A 21,757-nucleotide genomic window follows, 5' to 3' on the forward strand; every position below is an offset into this window, starting at 1 on the left:
GTGATCCTCCTGAGTAGCTGGAGCTACAGGCTTGCGCTGGCATAAGTGGTTAATTTTCTAAATTTTTTGTAGAGATGGGGTCTTGCATTGCTCCCCAGGCTGGTCTCAAACTCCTGGGCTCAACTGATCCTCCTGCTCTGGCCTCCCAAAGCGCTGGGATCACAGGCATGAGCCATTGTGCCTAGCCTCCTTTCTGTTACATTTTAATCTTAAATTTTCTTCCCATTCTCTGATGGACAGCACTACTCTGCTATCAAAGCAGAAGAACTTTCTAATTTAGTGTTACAATTTCTTCCTCAATATATGGTGAAGGGAAATTCTTAATTTGTAACTTAAATATAAGTTGTAAGTAATGAAAATTATGGATAACCCAAGTTATACAGCAAAATTTACAAACTAAGTAGGTGGTTGAATCAGCACAGTAAACACCCTTCATAATCTCCCAAAAACAAAAACTCAACCCACTGTAAGAATGAACAATTATTATAGCTATAGCTTTACATGCTAAGCAGTACACTGTAATATAGCACTACAACCATGCTATAATCTAATTTGGGCTACAGGTTGACTGACATCTTTCAGAAATGAAGAAACACAGCCTAACAGTCTGCATTTTGTTGCTCTAGACAATTAAGGGTTGTCTAGAGCAATAAAATTAATCTTTTGTATAAACAAATCTTTTTGTTCTCCACATACAGTAACATTAGGTCATTTTAACTCACATAAAAGTATATTAAATAAGTATATTTAAGTATATTAAAAAGTATATTAAATAATTTTAAAACAATGTCAAATGTATACATTCTGTATATGAAACAGGAGGCATTATTTAATCTTGTGTAATATAACACCTGATTGTTCATTCATTATTAAATTGAATTTTAGGGCAAAAGAGCTCCACTCAGGTGACTAGTTGCGTTGCAATTTCTCTTTCTCTGGGGTGGCTAAAAACAAACAGAAAACCCAAAAACTTTAAAGTCATCAAAAATAAAAGAAATAAGCTATAACCAGAGTCTGATTAACTGAATGTATCTGAATTTTATGGGCATTCACACTTCCTAACATACAAATCACACATCTTCAGTTCCACTTCTCTCATTTAAAAGATAATTTGATGTTTTTATACAGAAACCTAGTATATAATTTACAGACAACTCTTTTAGAACTTCAGTGACATATGGAGGTATAAAAGAAGGTAAACATATAAGCTTGACCTTTATTGGTGGTCAAGCAATTTATCTGTAATTCTTAGTATCTTATTTCTGTCCAATTACTTGCATTCTTTTTTTTTTTTTTTGAGACGGAGTCTCGCTCTGTCACCCAGGCTGGAGTGCAGTGGCGCAATCTCGGCTCACTGCAAGCTCTGCCTCCCGGGTTCAAGTGATTCTCCTGCCTCAGCCTCCCGAGTAGCTGGGACTACAGGCGCTGGCCACTACGCCTGGCTAATTTTTTGTATTTTTAGTAGAGATGGGGTTTCACCGTGTTAGTCAGGATGGTCTTGATCTCCTGACCTCGTGATCCGCCTGCCTCGGCCTCCCAAAGTGCTGGGATTACAGGCCTGAGCCACCACGCCCGGCCACTTGCATTCTTTTTAAGGCATCCTCATTTAAACTGTAGGGCTCTCAATTTTTAATTGCTAGGAAACCAATACAAAAACACAGTTAATTCTCATTATTCCCGGTATTTATGTTCTATAAAGTTTCTGAGAACACTGAATTAGTGAAGACCGAATCATCGCTCCTAGGGAAAATACAGGGGTAGGTTCCTGTGCACCTCTGGTCACCACGTTTTTGTCAACTGATCAATATATAACCTTGTTTCATGTGTGTTTCTGCTTAAAGACACCTGATTCTTATATACTGTTGATTCATTACCATTGAACTCATAGCCAACGTTTCTGTAACTCATGCCTGAATGAAGATAATCTAACACATGTATACTGTCTGTTAAGACACATCACAGCCTTCTTGTACTTAGGCAGTACTATGCTTGAGGGCCATTTTAAGTACCAAAATTACCAACAAAAATCACAAAAATGAAAAAGGGCTCTAAACGGTACAAAAAAGACACCTGCTTACAGCATGAGAGCTGAAACAAGACAGAAGAGCATTGTCTTGTTCAGGCTCAGCTGGGAACATGTGTTAGATGACTCAAAATGTGCACTGCTCAGTGCATGAACACTGTCTGCGAATACATGAAAGCACTGTCTGCAAATAACCATGACAGCACCATGAGTATTAATTTTGGTGTTACAAATAAAGTTTAGCAAATAGGCAATTTTGCAATTAAGAAATTGGTGAACAATGACGATCAACTGTACATAGAACCTGCATAGAAGATTTAAATCTTACTATAAAATTTAGGATATAACACTATATTTAATATCCCCTTAGATTTCATTGTATACTTTATGTATTATGCAGAAGTAAAACCATGGAAATGGGGAAAATCTATAAAAACATATTGAATTCACAAGGAGTGAGGGAGATTATCAAACATACCATACTTTTGCCATTTTACCTTCAAAAACTTCAGGTGCCATCCAAGCAGCACTCCCCTTGTTATTGGTCATGTGTGTCTGAATGTCACAGGCTGTACCAAAATCACAAATTTTCAGAACTGTCCCCCCTGCAACCAGCAGTAAGCTGTTTAAAAAAAACAAAAAACATCAAAAGTTACAAGGCCAACATTTTATTCTCAATAAAAGAAGAGACATTTGTGGAAATGGAAAAGGTTAAGCAAAATGAATGTTATCATTCAACTTCTGTGAAATGACTAATTTACGTGGTTACTATAAAAGCCTAATAGTTCAGAGAAATATAAGCAAAAATTAATTGACCATAACCTAGCTCTCTTTGGAAGGCTGCTAGACTCACATTCTGATGTCTTCATCTCTAGCTCCATAATCTTTCCTGACTATACTTCTCTCTGGCCAAAATAAAATGTGGGTTTAAAAAACTTCTAGTAGGTCAACATTACGGTATCCTAAAATGAGAGTTTAATCATAAATATGTACTACTTAAAAAATAGTAACACTATATAATTTAATTAAAGAAAATAAGCCAATATAGAAGGAAAAAAATGGTTTGTAATTTAATATCTTTATTTTGAAGATACTTATAAAAATGCTCAATCCCAAAACCATTTTTGTGCTTAGACTATGTATGTGTGGGAGGAATAAAAATCTATTATAGCTAAAATGACCTAATGAGAGACTTCCGGAAAATTTTCTGAACTTAGGATTCTGACTTTCCTAAGTGTACTGTTACCCAACTACAATCACCAAGTAGCATACTCTTACTTACAATGTTTTGCTTTTCACGACAAACAGAAATAGAAATGGGTAATATAATTTGCACAATCACATTGTAGTAATATATCCAATAGCAGTACATAGGAATTCATTTTAATTACAAATTTTATAAACTTTTTATATCGGGAGAGATTATTTGGAAATTTCTTCTTTTAGTCCAATGTGACTAAAATAAGCCAGATAAACTACTATTCACAGTTCTATAATACCAAAAAGACTCTCATAATCATTCCAATGAAAAGAATGTTAAATCCAGTATACCTCTACATGTACTTCAACAAAACTTTTTCCCCCATCTCGATGTTCTTGTTCAAACTCTTACACTTTTTACCCAAGAAAATTATAAGAACTCTGTAACTAGTTTCCTTGTTTTACACTGGTATATTCAAGATATCAAGATAATTTCTGATAATTCAAGATAATTTTCCCGAATGAGTTTTATGTTAGTACTCCTTTACTCGACTTCAAAAGTTCACCAGCCTTGAACAGGAAATTCAAGGCTCACTGAGAGCTGAACTTAAATTATCTTTGTAGGCTTATTTCTCATGTACATGTGAATAAACTTGCAAAAGATAAAATACAAGCACAAGCACAACTTGATTGTGTATAAAACACCTCCCTAGATCATCAGGTACCTTCTTTAGATACCATTTGAGGAACTCTTCCTGACCACAGAAACTGTAGGTTTTCCACTGACAATAAGATATAGCGGGTATTGGCCGGGAGCGGTGGCTCAGGCCTGTAGTCCCAGCACTTTGGGAGGCTGAGGCGGGCGGATCACGAGGTCAGGAGATTGAGAATATCCTGGCTAACACAGTGAAACCCCGCCTCTACTAAAAATACAAAAAATTAGCCAGGCGTGGTGGCACCTGTAGTCCCAGCTACTCTGGAGGCTGAGGCAGGAAAATTGCTTGAACCTGGGGGGTGGAGGTGGCAGTGAGTTGAGATGGTCCCACTACACTTCACCCCGGGTGACAGAGTAAGACTCCATCTCAAAAAAAGAAAGAAAAAAAGACATAGCAGGTATTCATGTACGTCCAATTGTATATAAAAGCATAGCCATTCCAAAGAACTTTCTTTTACCCAGTACTTTCTGCATTAGAATCAATTCTGATTCTGAAGTTCAACTTGTATACCAGGGGCTCCAAAGATGATCTGCAAAATGAATCCAATCATGGAGAGGCCTGGAATACATGACCTAGACCAGACCTTCTGTAAATATATTAATGGTATTTACTAGCAAAAGGAGAGTCTCTATCTACAAATGATTTTAGAAGGATACATCTGGTCTAACTAGGTTGACTAAATAAACCTAAAATTTATGTGGCACGGTTGGGTGAAGATTAGGGATAGTCGTTTAAGCTGTGTAATTAGTGCAATGTAAAAGATGTTAAAAATGGAAATGATTTCCTTTTGTAAGATACTTCTCCATATATTGTTCAATAACTAATAATTTATTCCAAAGCCAAAACATATTGTAATGAGGAGAAAAGGGATACTTTTGGGTGTTGCATCAGATGCGTTCAGGCTCTTTTAGGAAAAGAATGCTTTGGCTGTACCTGATGCTTGCCTATATCCTTTGGATCATTTGTCAATTTGCTGCTGGTTAAGAGCTATGATTCTCATGAGTTTGCTTTAATAATTCAACTCTGTTAATATAGTGGGAATATTCACAACCAGGAAAAAAAAGATGGAGTGATTTCTTCATTAAGAAATCACTTAATGTTAAGGCAGGTAACCAAGATAGTAGCCTCAGGAAAAATAAAAGCTTAAACATTATTTTATCAGTGACCTGGGGAAACAGAAATCAGTTTAAGTTTGGGAGCAGAGATAAGATACACTAGCAAGAACAGTGATTCTAAGAGTTGGAACCTATGTAGAGTATATCAGATTAGACCTGAGAGTGACAAGTTACACCCAGAAGGGATGTTTTAATGCTTTAACCCAGTATCAAGAGAATGAAATAACTGAAGACTATATTGATTTCTTAAGGGAAATCTCTACTGTAAAGACTAATGTGCTGGGGTGGGAGCTTGGGGAAGGGTAAAGAAGATATGTGGAGACTATTTTTACTCTGTCACAGGGGCATAAAAGAAAAAAAAGAGAGAAAAGGAAACAATATGTTTTATGTGTATATTTTCTTTAACTGAATATTTATACAAACAAAAACCCCAAAGTTTTAGTCTTTTAAAATACTTATCTAAGGAATTTGTAAGTTTTTTAAAGTCCCAAGTATTCACATTATGAAGAATCCAGAATATTTTCAATTTCTACCCAGATACCAAGAAATGCTCTTTTACTTCCCTCTGAAAGAGCAAGTAATAACAACTCTGCAAATTTTTGTAGAATGTTTATGTGCTAGGTGTTAGGGACACAGCAAGAAAAACGTCAGACCTGTCTCTGCCCTCAAGGAATTGTCTAACAGCAATATTATATACTGCAGGCACAAAATGAGATTTTTATAGGCTAACAGAGTCTAGAAGTATGCTAATCTAAGGTAGAAGTTACCAAAAATAAAAATCCCACTAAAGACAACATCTAAAATACAAGCTTAGATAAATGACTCAATGATGAAGGTGAGTTAGTAAACATTGAGTAAGCCAAATAGAGAAAAGAGAAACTCCTGTACAATAATCAGCTTGAATTCGAGAGTGAGAGAGAAGGAGGAAGGGGCTGAGGTGTGTCACGTTATTAGAACTTACTTTGGTGGTTTCAGGTCCCTGTGAATTAGCGCTTTGGGTTGCATGCTGTGAAGATAAGCCACTCCTTGGGAACACTGTAAACACCAACTCATTGCGTGGGCAGCAGTATAATATGGCAATGGTTCAGCACCATGCAGCACTGCAAAAAAAAGGCACAAACTAAAAAGAACTTTATTGCATATAACAAAAGACACAACGTGAATGCAAGCACTATCAGAATACATGACTGGGTATTTTTCTACATATACATATGTTCCATCAGTTCTGCTTTTAATTGTTTTCTTTCTTTTTTCTTTTTGTTTTTTGAGACGGAGTCTCACTTTGTCGCCAGGTTGGAGTGTAGTGGTGCGATCTTGGCTCACTGCAACCTCTGCCTCCTGGGTTCAGATGATTCTCCTGGCTCAGCCTCCCGAGCAGCTGGGACTACAGGTGTGTGCCACCATGCCCAGCTAATTTTTGTATTTGTAGTAGAGACAGGGTATCACCATGTTGGCCAGGATGGTCTTGATCTCTTGACCTCATGATCCTCCTGCCTTGGCCTCCCAAAGTGCTGGGATTACAGGCGTGAGCCACCATGCCTGGCCTTTTAATTTTTTTTTCTAAATAAAAAGGATGAAAATATCTAATAATTTTGAGTGGATAACTGCCATAATAGTAACATTTAATAGTACATCTATTAAATGTTATTCCTACATTCAAGTAAAATCGAATATACATTACTACACTTTTTCAAACACATAAAGACTTTCATAAAGTAATATAAATTATGAGCAGTCTTACGGCACACTACTACAAGAGAGAGGCAGAGCATAGTACAGAAAGAAACAAAACAATGTATATCAAGATGTTTGCACCTGTATTTTCTGTAATGGCTAAAAACCAGAAGTAGTTCAATCAAATAAAACAATAGGGTATTAGATATCCATCAACAATGAAGAACACATGGGCAGTAAACATAAGTAAAAGTTTACATAAAATAATATTAATTATAAAATAAGATGTAACAATTTGTTTTATATAACTAGTGCTACAAGAGACAATACATGTCTGCATATGGTTGGTATTTTTAGGGTAAAAGAGTTCTGTTCTACAAAGGTAACTACACAAGGTTTTTTTCATTGCTACAAATAAAAGGTTGTGTGAAGTGAGTTTTCACAATTTTTTTTTTAAAAAAGAAAAAATAAAGCAGAGTGAAATGGAAATATGGTTAAAGAGTTCTAAAATGAGGAGGCTCAACGTTATGAGGGCAAAAAGAAAAAAATCTGAAGATATTTTAAAATCTATTTAAAAAGTAAATTTTTACTTAAATGCTTTTAATGAAATGCAAAGTACCATCTACTTAAAAAATTGACAGACCTCTAAATTTCACAAACTAATGTTATAGAATCGTATCTTTCCATTTTTATTCTTTAGTAGATTTTTAAAAATCATGTCCTTTTGAGACTCTGATGGCAAATTGTGAAGAATGTTAAACAACTTATAGTTTATATTAAAAGTTTTCAAATTATTTTAATCTGCTAGATAAAGACAGGTCTAGTGACACTCACCATTATATAAAGAGCCCCCTTCAGCATATTCCATCACAAGACACACCTAAAGGAAACATATACAAGAAGCATTAACCAAGAAGCTCCAGCATCTTAGGGCCTTTGAGAGATAATTTAATTCACTCCCCTGATTTTACAGATATATTAAAAATCATTCTTGGGCCCCTACTATGTGAACAGTACTAGGGAAGGAAAAGATATCTATGACCTAAGACTGTCTTCTAGGAGTCCGCTAAGAGTGAAGATATATGTAAAATACAATCACAAGATATTTTGGGGACTTTCTCCAGTGCCAGTAAGTAGGTGCTACCACAGGATATCAAAAGCCTCATAAGAAGATGAGGTTATTGGACAAGATCATCTAAAATAGCTCTTCCAACACACTGTTTTGCTAAAAGACTAGAAACAAGTCAAATGAACAAACTATAACTGTTCTTTCAGAAATACATCTAAGATAGTAGATCAAAATAGCTACACAGGAGGTTCCAAGATGGCCAAATAGGAACAGCTCCAGTCTACAGCTCCCAGCATGAGTGACACAGAAGACAGGTGATTTCTGCATTTCCAACTGAGGTACCAGGTTCATTTCACTGGGGCTTGTCAGACAGTGGGTGCAGCCCATGGAGTGTGAGCTGAAGCAGAGCGGGGCATTGCCTCACCTGGGAAGTACAAGGGGTCGGGGAATTCCCTTTCCTAGCAAAGGGAAGCTGTGACAGATGGTACCTGGAAAATCAGGACACTCCCACCCTAATACTGCACTTTTCCAACGGTCTTAGCAAACGGCACACCACGAGATTATATCCCATGCCTGGCTTGGAGGGTCCCACGCCCATGGAGCCTCGCTCACTGCTAGCACAGCAGTCTGAGATCGAACTGCAAGGCAGCAGCGAGGCTGGGGTAGGGGTGCCCACCATTGCCGTGGCTTGAATAGGTAAACAAAGCAGCCAGGAAGCTTGAACTGGGGGGAGCCCACCACAGCTCAAGGAGGCCTACCTGCCTCTGTACACTCCACCTCTGGGGGCAGGGCATAGCTGAAGAAAAGGCAGCAGAAACTTCTGAAGACTTAAACGTCCCTGTCTTGACAGCTTTGAAGAAGTAGTCGTTCTCCTAGTATGGAATTTGAGATCTGAGAACAGACAGACTGCCTCCTCAAGTGGGTCCCTGACCTCCGAGTAGCCAAACTGAGAGACATCTCCAGTAAGGGCCGACTGACACCTCATACAGCCGGGTGCCCCTCTGAGACGAAGCTTCCAGAGGAAGGATCAGGCAGCAACATTTGCCATTCTGCAATATTTGCTGTTCTGCAGCCTCTGCTGGTGATACCCAGACAAACAGGGTCTGGAGTGGACCTCCAGCAAACTCCAACAGATCTGCAGCTGAGGGTCCTGACTGTTAGAAGGAAAACTAACAAACAGAAAGGGCATCCACATCAAAACCCCATTTGTATATCACCATCATCAAAGACCAAAGGTAGATAAAACCACAAAGATGGGGAGAAACCAGGGCAGAAAAACTGAAAATTCTAAAAATCAGAGCGCCTCTTCTCTTCCAAAGGAACACAGCTCCTCACTAGCAATGGAACAAAGCTACATGGAGAATGCCTTTGACGAGTTGAGAGAAGAAGGCTTCAGATGATCGGTAATAAAAAACTTCGAGCTAAAGAAGGATGTTCGAACCCATCGCAAAGAAGCTAAAAACCTTGAAAAAAGACTAGACAAATGGGTAACTAGAATAAACAGCATAGAGAAGACCTTAAATGACCTAATGGAGCCAAAAACCATGGCATGAGAACTACATGACGCAGGCACAAGCTTCAGTAGCCAAATTGATCAACTGGAAGAAAGGGTATCAGTGATTGAAGATCAAATGAATGAAATGAAGTGAGAAGTTTAGAGAAAAGTGAATAAAAAGAAATGAACAAAGCCTCCAAGAAATATGGGACTATGTGAAAAGACCAAATCTATGTCTGATTGGTGTACTTGAAAGTGACGGGCAGAATGGAACCAAGTTGGAAAACACTCTTCAGGATATTATGCAGGAGAACTTCCCCAACCTAGCAAGGCAGGCCAACATCCATATTCAGGAAATACAGAGAACGCTACAAAGACAATCCTGGAGAAGAACAACTCCAAGACACATAATTGTCAGATTCATCAAAGTTGAAATGAAGGAAAAAATGTTAAGGGCAGCCAGAGAGAAAGGTCGGGTTACCCACAAAGGGAAATCTATCAGACTAACAGTGGATCTCTCGGCAGAAACTCTACAAGCCAGAAGAGAGTGGGGGCCAATGTTCAACATTCTTAAAGAAAAGAATTTTCAACCCAGAATTTCATATCCAGCCAAACTAAGTTTCATAAGTGAAGGAGAAATAAAATCCTTTACAGACAAACAAATGCTGAAAGATTCTGTCACCGCCAGCCTGCCTTACAAGAGCTCCTGAAGGAAGCACTAAACATGGAAAGGAACAACCGGTACCAGCCATGCAAAAATATGTCAAATTGTAAAGACCATTGCAGCTAGGAAGAAACTGCATCAACTAACGAGCAAAATAACCAGCTAACATAATAATGACAGGATCAAATTCACACATAACAATATTAACCTTAAATGTAAATGGGCTAAATGCTCCAATTAAAAGACACAGACTGGCAAATTGGATAAAGAGTCAAGACCCATCAGTATGCTGTATTCAGGAGACCCATCTCACATGCAGAGACACACATAGGCTCAAAATAAAGGGATGGAGGAAGATCTACCAAGCAAATGGAAAACAAAAAAAAGCAGGGGTTGCAATCCTAGTCTCTGATAAAACAGACTTTAAACCAACAAAGATCAAAAGAGACAAAGAAGGCCATTACATAATGGTAAAGGGATCAATTCAACAAGAAGAGCTAACAATCCTGAATATATATGCACCCAATACAGGAGAACCCAGATTCACAAAGCAAGTCCTTAGAGACCTACAAAGAGACTCAGACTCCCATACAATAATAATGGCTGACTTTAACATCCCATTGTCAACATCAACATCAACAAGACAGAAAGTTAACAAGGATATCCAGGAATTGAACTCAACTCTGCACCAAGTGGACCTAATAGACCTCTACAGAACTCCTCATCCCAAATCAACAGAACATACATTCTTCTCAGCACCACACTGCACTTATTCCAAAATTGACCACACAGTTGGAAGTAAAGCACTCCGCAGCAAATATAAAAGAACAGAAATTATAATAAACTTTCTCTCAGATCACAGTGCAATCAAACTAGAACTCAGGATTAAGAAACTCACTGAAAACCACTCAACTACGTGGAAACTGAACAACTTGCTCCTGAATGACTACTGAGTACATAACGAAATGAAGGCAGAAATAAAGATGTTCTTTGAAACCAATGAGAACAAAGACACAACATACCAGAATATCTGGGACACATTTAAAGCAGTGTGTAGAGGGGAATTTATAGCACTAAATGCCCACAAGAGAAAGCTGGAAAGATCTAAAATTGACACCCTAATATCACAATTAAAAGAACTAGAGAAGCATGAGCAAACACATTCAAAAGCTGGCAGAAGGCAAGAAGTAACTAAGATCAGAGCAGAACTGAAGGAGACACAAAAAACCCTTAAAAAAAAAAATCAATGAATCCAGGAGCTGGTTCTTTGAAAAGATCAACAAAATTGATAGATCACTAGCAAGACTAATAAAGAAGAAAAGAGAGAAGAATCAAAGAGATGTAATAAAAAATGATAAAGGGGATATCACCACCAATCCCACAGAAATACAAACTACCATCAGAGAATACTATAAACACCTCTATGCAAATAAACCAGAAAATCTAGACGAAATGGGTAAATTCCTGGAAACATACACCCTCCCAGGACTAAACCAGGAAGAAGTTGAATCCCTGAATAGACCAATAACAGGTTCTGAAATTGAGGCAATAATTAATGGCCTACCAAACAAAAAAAAAGTCCAGGACCAAACAGATTCATAGCCAGATTCTACCAGAGGTACAAAGAGGAGCTGGTACCATTCCTTCTGAAACTATTCCAGTCAATAGAAAGAGAGGGAATCCTCCCTAACTAATTTTATGAGGCCAGCATCATCCTGACACCAAAGCCTGGCAGAGACACAACAACAAAAAAGAGAATTTCAGACCAATATCCCTGATGAACATTGATGCAAAAATCCTCAATAAAATACTGGCAAGCTGAATCCAGTAGCACATCAAAAAGCTGACGCACCATGATCAAGTTGGCTTCATCCCTTGCATGAAAGGCTGGTTCAACATATGCAAATCGATAAACATAATCTATCATATAAACAGAAACAAAGGCAAAAACGACATGATTATCTCAATAAATGCAGAAAAGGCCTTCGGCAAAATTCAACAGCGCTTCATGCTAAAATCTCTCAATAAACTAAGTATTGATGGGACGCATCTCAAAATTATAAGAGCTATTTATGACAAACCCACAGCCAATATCATACCGAATGGGCAAAAACTGGAAGCATTCCCTTTGAAAACAGGCACAAGACAGGCATGCCCTCTCTCACCATTCCTATTCAACGTAGTGTTGGAAGTTCTGGCCAGGACAATCAGGCAGAAGAAATAAATAAAGGGTATTCAATTAGGAAAAGAGGAAGTCAAATTGTCCCTGTTTGCAGATGATGTGATTGTATATTTAGAAAACCCCATCATCGCAGCCCACAATCTCCTTAAGCTGATAAGCAACTTCAGCAAAGTCTCAGGATACAAAATCAATATGCAAAAATCACAAGCATTCTTATACACCAATAACAGACAAACAGAGAGCCAAATCATGAGTGAACTCCCATTCACAATTGCTTCAAAGAGAGTAAAATACCTAGGAATCAAACTTACAAGGGATGTGAAGGACCTCCTCAAGGAAAACTACAAACCACTGCTCAACGAAGTAAAAGAGGACACAAACAAATGGAAGAACATTCCATGCTCATGGACAGGAAGAATCAATACTGTGAAAATGGCCATACTTCCCAAGGTAATTTATAGGTTCAATGCCATCCCTGTCAAGCTACCAATGACTTTCTTCACAAAACTGGAAAAAACTACTTTAAAGTTCATATGGAACCAAAAAAGAGCACGCATTGCCAACACAATCCTAAGCCAAAAGAACAAAGCCGGAGGCATCACGCTACCTGACTTCAAACTATACTACAAGGCTAAAGTAACCAAAACAGCATGGTGCTGGTACCAAAACAGAGATACAGACCAATGGAACAGAACAAAGGCCTCAGAAATAATACCACACATCTACAACCATCTGATCTTTGACAAACCTGACAAAAACAAGACACGGGGAAAGGATTCCCTATTTAATAAATGGTGCTGGGAAAACTGGCCAGCCATATGTAGAAAGCTGAAACTGGATCCATTCCTTATACCTTATACAAAAATTAATTCAAGATGGATTAAAGACTTAAATGTTAGACCTAAGACCATAAAAACCCTAGAAGAAAACCTAGGCAACACTATTCAGGACATAGCCTGGGCAAGGACTTCATGACTAAAACACCAAAAGCAATGGCAACAAAAGCCAAAATTGACAAATGGGATCTAATTAAACTAAAGAGCTTCTGCACAGCAAAAGAAACTACCATCAGAGTGAACAGGCAACCCACAGAATGGGAGAAAATTTTTACAATCTACCCATCTGACAAAGGGCTAATATCCAGAATCTACAAAGAACTTAAACAAATTTACAAGAAAAAAATCAAACAACCCCATCAAAAAGAGGGTGAAGGGTATGAACAGACACTTCTCAAAAGAATACATTTATGCAGCCAACAGACACATGAAAAAATGCTCATCATCATTGGCCATCAGAGAAATGCAAATCAAAACCACAATGAGATACCATCTCACGCCAGTTAGAATGGCGATCATTAAAAGTCAGGAAACAACAGGTGCTGGAGAGGATGTGGAGAAATAGGAACACTTTTACACTGTTGGTGGGATTGTAAACTAGTTCAACCATTGTGGAAGACAGTGTGGTGATTCCTCAAGGATCTAGAACTAGAAACACCATTTGACCCAGCCATCCCATTACTGGGTATATACCCAAATGATTATAAATCATGCTGCTATAAAGACACATGCACATGTATGTTTATTACGGCACTATTCACAATAGCAAAGACTTGGAACCAACCCAAATGTACATCAATGATAGACTGGATTAAGAAAAAGTGGCACACATACATCATGGAATACTATGCAGCCATAAAAAAGGATGAGTTCGGCTGGGTGTGGTGGCTCACGCCTGTGATCCCAGCACTTTGGGAGGCAGAGACAGGCGGATCTCGAGTTCAGGAGATTGAGACCATCTTGGCTAACATGGTGAAACCCCATCTCTACTAAAAAAAATACAAAAAGAATTAGCCAGGCGTGGTGGTGGGCACCTGCAGTCCCAGCTACTCAGGTGGTTGAGGCAGGAGAATGGTGTGAACCCAGGAGGCAGAGCTTGCAGTGAGCCGAGATTGCGCCACTGTACTCTAGCCTGGGTGACAGAGCAAGACTCCATCTTAAAAAAGGAAAAAAAAAAGGATGACTTCATGTCCTTTGTAGGGACATGGATGAAGCTGGAAACCATCATTCTGAGCAAACTATCGCAAGGACAGAAAATCAAACACTGCATGTTCTCACTCATAGGTGGGAACTGAACAATGAAAACACTTGGATACAGGTTGGGGAACATCACACACTGGAGCCTGTTGTGGGGTCGGGGGAGGGGGAGGGATACTATTAGGTGATATACCTAATGTAAATGACGAGTTAATGGGTTCAGCACACCAACATGGCACATGTATACATATGTAACAATCTTGCATGTTGTGCACATGTACCCTAGAACTTAAAGTATAATAATAATAAAAAAAGATATCAAAAATGAATAAGTAACTCAATAAATACATAAAGAGAAAGAAAGAAAAAAAAGAATAATGTGGGAGCAATGCTGTAGTGCTCTATTTTCACTGTTTAGAGTGTGTTGATGACATATTGTGTGTGTATAATAGTCACATGTACTCATAATAGTCCTTGAACTATTGGGATCACTGCTGATATTTTAAAGTATTGGAGGTACCTTTTTATCTTGAAAAAATATAATATTTTTGAAAACCTTAAAGAAAAAAGCCAAAAAGAAAAACAAAAGAGCTACATAAACTACACACATCTGCCATGTCATTTCTCATAGGTGAAGATGAAAAAGTAACAAACTTACTGGATTCAAGCAGGCTCCATAAAGCTTTACAATATTAGGATGGTTCACACGGGATAACTGCCGAAGCTGTTAAGAAATTAAGGTTTCTTTTATAAAGTGATAAACTTTTGAAGTACTGATTTCACAGTATCATTAAAATCTTACTGTTGTACAAAACATTTGTTTAAATCATTCAACAATCACTATTTACTATGTAACAGGCATTGTAATCATAGCCTGAAAATACCAAGTGCCTGCCCAGAACGGCACAAAATCCCTGTTTTCCAGCTCATACAGTTTAGCTGGAAAGATAGACATGTAAACAAATAATTAAATCAATGTGCAAAGTGCTATAACAGGAGTTATGAACAAGGCATGATGAGTATATAGAATAAAGAAGAGATGAACTCTGCCAAGAAATGTTAGGCTATGATCCCAGAGATGGTACTGAGCTGCATTATCCAAACCAGAAGTCATGTTATCATTGTTATCATCATCTTCATAGCTATGGTTGAACAGTCTAGCTACTCTGCATGGGGGCCTAATGTACACTTTAGAGATATCGTATAATTATCACAACTCTGCAAGGTAGGTATCATCATTTCCACTTTAAAGATGAGATTTTAACCTTAAGTCTCAGAGAGGGTTAAATGACCTGTTCTATAGTTAAGTGGGATTTGAACTTTAGTCTATCTGACTTAAAATGTGCACTCCCTCTGTATACTTGCCTTCATTTCATTTCCCATTTCTTGAATTCATTCTCTCCTCTCCATTCCCACTGCCATTGCCTTAGTAATCCCAACATGAACTGCTGCAGTGATTATTATAGCCTACTAGCTGGTTTCCCTCTTTCAGTTTTAATCATCCCTGACCCAATGATCCATACTGAGGTCAATGAGGGGTTTGGCTATACTCACTTCTCTTATTCTAGATCTCAAACTTCTTTCTTTGGAGACAGGTTTTGCTCTGTCACCCAGGCTGCAGTGCAGTGGTACAATCTTGGGTCACTGCAATCTCTGCCTCCTGGACTCAGGCAATCCTCCTACCTCAGCCTCTGGAGTAGCTGGGACTATAGATGCACAGCCACCATGCCTGGCTAATTTTTGTATTTTTCTGTAGAGATGGGGTTTTGCCATGTTGCCCAGGCTGATCTCAAACTCCTGGGCTCAAGCAACCCATCTGCCATTCCCAAAGTTCTGGGATTATAGGTGTGAGCCATCATGCCTGTCTTCAAACTTCTTTCTATTAATGCATCCCGCTCCACAGCAAACTGCTTCTTGCTTTCATTCTTTTCTCCCTTCTCCTCTCTTTTCTGCGCTTTTTCCACTCTTCTTCCTCTTCTCTATTACATACACTATGCTGCTGGCTCATATTCAGTCCACTAATGTCTCTAAACCTTCATACTGTATGCTAATAAAAAGCTCTATCTATATAGAGCCAACATGTGTGGATTTTTGGTCCTAATAGAAGAATTAGTATCACTATTTATTGTATTTATTTACTATATGAAAATATATTTACTATATTTCATCTTGCTAAGGTTCAGCACTGAGATTCAGATAGCGGATTATACAAGCATTTCTTCCTCCTCTTTCCCTAATTCCCACTAAGATGGTAAAGATTTAAAAAATTTTAAGGCATAACCTCAGAAGGATGAAGATAATGTAAAGTGCACAAACAGCATACATTTTTGGAAGCTGGAAAGCAAATGACTAGCAATAACTGATACAGCCATCTAGAAGAGCTGCATCATAAACTGGCAATGAGAAAAATGGAGAAGCAACCAGATTTATCTCACAAAGCTTCCAAAAGGTTGGGGAGTGGCGGCAGAGCTAGGTACCTATGCAAATGAGCTAATCAAAGGACAGGGCAGGGGACAGCTTAAAAGACTCAGATTCCTTCCTTGACTTCAAATAGCTCAATGACTATCTCTTCTCATCCCAGCAAAAGACTAGAGGTTGATTCTTTAGAGAAGGGGTAATAAATAGCATCTGGACTGGGGACACCAAACATAAATGAAGGAATGAGCTCAAAGTAGTTGTCTCTGGGAAGCAGAAAATTAGATTGGAGGAGGTATAGGAGACTGAAGTCTTTTTCATTAAGAATTTTGGAGAACCATTTTATATTACATGCACATCTAATCTGGATTTAAAAAATTTTCTTCACGCTATTATGATCTTTTTGACTTGTGATTCCTAATGTTTAACACATATGTTATTTCACTCAGCTTTGTGAAACTGCTAATGTAACAGGAAATGATCAATAGCTTTATCTAAACTGTAATAAAAATATTGCATAAGACAAAGCTGAGGCCAGACTCCTAGAACATACTACTAGAAATCATCTTTTTTTATGCTGACAACAAATCACTTATCAGCATTTCTCAACTCATTCAGCCACTTATAAATCACTTTCTCATATCACAATTAAGTCCTCATTTTTCCATGTTATACATTAAAAAATATGAAGCATATTTTGAAATTATGATTAAATGAAAAAACAGATATAAATTCAGAAGGCTTATAAGGTAGAGGCCACTTATCCATTGGCCAATGGGGTTTAATAGTGATAAAAACATTGATTTAACTAAATAATGTGATCCAAAATACAAAATAACAAAGTTAGTAAAGGATAAATTTGATAATATGCTAATCTCATGATTATTGGATTTTCCTTCATCATTCAATCGAATCTATTTCTAAGAGAATAGTTGCAAATTTTCATGCTAAATGAGAAAAATCAAATTTGAAATAATTTTTCTTTAAAATAATTTAATTTGAGTTTCTAAAAACATTCCATTTAAAATAAGTGTATAAAATTTCTTAATGTTAGATAATGGGAAAGCATACCATTTCTTTTCTATTTTAAAATTAAAATACTATGCCTTGAAATAGATCTGAATTCCATGGATGAAACTGTTTTAATTCAGGGGTGAATTCACTTATGTAGTTAAGTCTCTTTTCCCCTAATTTTTAATCAGAATTAAGAGTATGAATGAGAAAATGTTCCTACAGCACTAACCTTTGATTAAACCAAATTGCTAATGTTCATGTATACAAAGAAATGACATCTAAGAAACCAATCTTTTTCATAATATTAAATTCACAGAGTATCTTAAGTGCAGAACTACACAAAAGAAATGACATCTCAACTTACCTCTACAATAAAGGCTTTCCTCTCAGATTCACTTTCTATTTGTTTAATAGCAACATCTTTTGCTCTCCACTTAGCTTTGCAAACAACTCCAAAGGCTCCTCTTCCAACAACCTGAGTTAAACAAACAAAAAACAAACAAAAAATACCACAAGAATCGGAATCAAATAGATCCAGCCCAATATAAAAAACTGAAGCCAATCTTTAAGACTTTAAATTAAACAAAAAAACAAAAAAAAAAAAAAACGTGGAAATCAACAGTATCTGGATTTGCCACTGAACGAGTATGAATTTTTGTTAAAGTGAGAAGATAAACGCACGCTTGTCTCTATCTTTGAAAGTTTATGATCTGTACACCCATTCATTCTCAAGAAAAACCAAAAAAGACACACGGAGGAACAAAGTAAAGTGATTTGTTAAACGGAGAAAAAAAAAACTAAAACAGGCAAGATGAATGAGAACACAGAAGATGATTTGGAAAAACAAAAAGCAGGAACATATAATAAATATTTTCAGCTATCATATTTAAGAAATTAAAAATAGCCTTTGAATTCAGTAGGGATAGGGAATGGAGGAGAAAGGATACAAATATAGATGTTAAAAAGACTGGCCATAAAGGACAGACAAAATATAGTATTATTTATTCCATGAAATTTTATTCCACAAGAAAAACTATTGATATATGTCACATACAATATGAACTCCAAAAACATTATGCTAAGCAAAAGAAGTCAGACACCAGAGACCACATGTTGTATGGTTCCATTTATACAAAATGTTCAGAAAAGGCAAATTTATGGATAGATACCTGGGTCCGAGGGTGAAAATGAGAATTAACAGTAAATGAGTAGCTGGTATCCTGACAGAGTGATGAAATTATTTAAAAAAAACAAAACAAAACCTAATTTATGGCGGTGGCTGACAACCTGGTAAATTTGCAAAACCCACCAAATTGTACACTTCCCCAATGGGTGATTTTTATGATGTGTAAAATATATCCCATTACAGTTATTTTTCAAAAGTCATAAAAATAAAGATCAGCCATGTGTCATACTATTGTTGAAGCCAACTGATGAGTACTGCATGGGTTCATTGCTCTCTCATGGTGTCCTATTTTTACAAATGTTTGACATTTTCCTTAATATAAAAAAATGAAGAAAACAAAAATAGCTTTTGATACTTGTTAGAGTAAATTCATTAGATTTTATCATTGTGAAAGGACCTTAGTTAAGTACCATCTACTCCAATCTCTGTTTCCAATGAACCTAAGCACTTTGTATCAAGGCCTTTTTCTTTAGTAAAAAATCTCCATGTCAGCTTGCAGTGAGCTGAGATCCGGCCACTGCACTCCAGCCTGGGCGACAGAGCGAGACTCCGTCTCAAAAAAAAAAAAAAAAAAAAAAAAAAAAAAAAATCTCCATGTCTTAACCATATTTATATGTACTTTCTATGTAGCAGGCACTTAAATAATGCTTTACATATCTCATCTACACGGGCCTAGAGGAAGGTACTAATGCTATCCTTATTTTACAGTTGAAGTGCCTAGCTTACTTTAAAAAGAAGTAAACTGCCGGGCGCGGTGGCTCACGCCTGTAGTCCCAGCACTTTGGGAGGCCGAGATGGGCGAATTACGAGGTCAGGAGATCAAGACCATCCTGGCTAACACGGTGAAACCCCGTCTCTACTAAAAAATACAAAAAACTAGCTGGGAAAGGTGGCGGGCGCCTGTGGTCCCAGCTACTCGGGAGGCTGAGGCAGGAGAACGGCGTGAACCCGGGAGGCGGAGCTTGCAGTGAGCTGAGATCCCGCCACTGCACTCCAGCCTGGGCGACAAAGCGAGACTCCGTCACCAAAAAAAAAAAAAAAAAAAGAAGTCAACTAACTTGCCCAAGGCTATATAGCTAGCAAGTGTTAAAGTGCAGTCTGATGCTGGGTAGTCTAACACCGGAATGTTACCAATCTTAATTTGTAACATATATAAAGCCTCATGTCGGGAAGCAGAAGTTAGTATCTTCCCTTGGAGGAACTTTCACTTTAGACTTACATGAACAAATTCCTGGCACAAAACTCTTCTATCACAAAGCCGACTACAGCTAGGTTGATCAAATGAGTTATTATCTAACTGAGGGCACTTTGGAGATTAAAAAGGGGGCATTAATAATAATAATATTAGGATACTATTTGTAAACTGGGATGTGTATGGCCACTCTAGCCATAGATTAAATTCCACTTCATGAATCACATAAGGCAGAATGAACATTTACCATATTGTTCAATGTCTAAATCCACTCAAATGGTTAACATTTATTGAATATTTACTATGTACCAGGTACTATTCTATGTGCTTTTCATGCATTAACATATTTAATCCTCTTCCATTTAAAAGGGAGGCAAATGGAGTCACATGGTTGTAACTTGCCCAAGATTGGATGGTCAGAAAATATTCAGAGAAACCAGGATTTGAAGCCTAGAGCACGTAATAATGAACATACTCTATATTCAGCTTCTGTTCATCAGTAGCTTAAAGGAAATGGAGCTGCCTATAGGCAAAATTGCAAAGTAGGCCAACATCTCTGGTAGCTAGTCTTTGTTTTGATGACTTCCCATTTCACTCGTCCTAGCCCTGGGCACTCAGTGTTCTGTGGTTTAGGTTCTTGTTCTCCTTCACAACTCTCATCAGACATTTGTACTTGCCAATCAATTACTTTATTGTGAATAGAGGGTACTGGCTGCCTGGTACCATTAGAATAAATGAAAGAGCACACCCAGGCTCTGAAATCCAATAGACGAGTTTGAATGTAGGGCTCTGTCTACCTATTAGCTCTTAATGGTGGACAAGTTTGAGTTTCTGTTTTCTCAACAGTAAAACAGAAGTGCTGACGTTTTCCCTTGTGAATATCTACAGGATTTGTAAGTTAAAACCAGGTATTTCCTCAAATACTACAAAGAACAGTAAGTGCTTGGAATTGGGTATGAATCAGTGTAAAGAGCTATAGTGCTCATTTCTTTTCTTTCTTTTTTTTTTCTTTTGGGTAGAGATGGGATCCCACTATGTTGCCCAGGCTGGTCCTGAATCCCTGGACTCAAGTAATCCCCCTGCCTCAGCCTTTCAAAATGTTGGGATTATAGGAGTGAGCCATTGCGCCTGACCTGTAGTACTCATTTCTCTCACAATAAACTAAGATGAATAGCAAGCAGGTCCTAAAAAATTTCAACTTCATGGCAACATTAGTCTAAGAACACAGGCATGGAGACCAGACTGTATCTATTGATATTACTATTAAATACAAAATGATTATCAAGTAATTTATTCTTCAACCATGTATTTATAAATACATCACAGCAACTGGTACTTACTAGGAATCCCCTTCTTTCATTTTCTCTATTTTGAGGAATGTCCATGCAGGGATTCCAAACATTATCTATATTTGTGAATCACATGTTTGTCATAAAAATTCATTTGACTATTTGTAATTCACAAGTGCCACCTAGTGATGAGAGTAGAGCTGATTCTAGGCTTTCGACCTAAAGCCATGGGAACAAAATGTGGCCAAATGAGGACATGATAAACTTTCTCCTTTTTGCTCAAGAAAGCAATTTTCTAGAACACCCTGAAATACAAAACAGGCCCATTCCTGTAAGATGAACCCAGGGGATCAAGAAGCCTCCATTCTTATTAGAGCCATAAGATATTTCACATGCACAGTGAAATGACAGGGTCTAAAATTATAACAAAGAAAGGTGAAGATGTCCAAGGTTGTACTGACCTGAAATATATGATAGAAATAATAACTGC

The 21,757-nt window shown here is 37.5% G+C and overlaps 1 protein-coding gene across 7 annotated transcripts in view; it reads right to left on the reverse strand.

Moving 5' to 3' along the window:
* Positions 1-21,757, reverse strand: part of MAP3K7 (mitogen-activated protein kinase kinase kinase 7) — a 72,945-nt gene that overhangs the window by 39,516 nt on the left and 11,672 nt on the right. For all 7 annotated transcript variants that reach the window (XR_004184363.1, XR_004184362.1, XR_004184364.1 and 4 more), the window contains exons 2-6: positions 17,965-18,075; positions 14,830-14,895; positions 7,563-7,608; positions 6,016-6,154; positions 2,521-2,645 (exon numbers count right to left, since the gene is read on the reverse strand). Coding sequence is in view for 2 of the 7 variants with exons in the window: in XM_021937614.2 (XP_021793306.2) it covers positions 2,521-2,645; positions 6,016-6,154; positions 7,563-7,608; positions 14,830-14,895; positions 17,965-18,075 (487 nt within the window). In the remaining 5 variants the exon portion in view is untranslated. The remainder of the gene's footprint in view (positions 1-2,520; positions 2,646-6,015; positions 6,155-7,562; positions 7,609-14,829; positions 14,896-17,964; positions 18,076-21,757) is intronic.

The sequence above is a fragment of the Papio anubis genome, chromosome 6 (genome assembly GCF_008728515.1).
Source record: "Papio anubis isolate 15944 chromosome 6, Panubis1.0, whole genome shotgun sequence".
Lineage (NCBI taxonomy): Eukaryota > Metazoa > Chordata > Mammalia > Primates > Cercopithecidae > Papio > Papio anubis.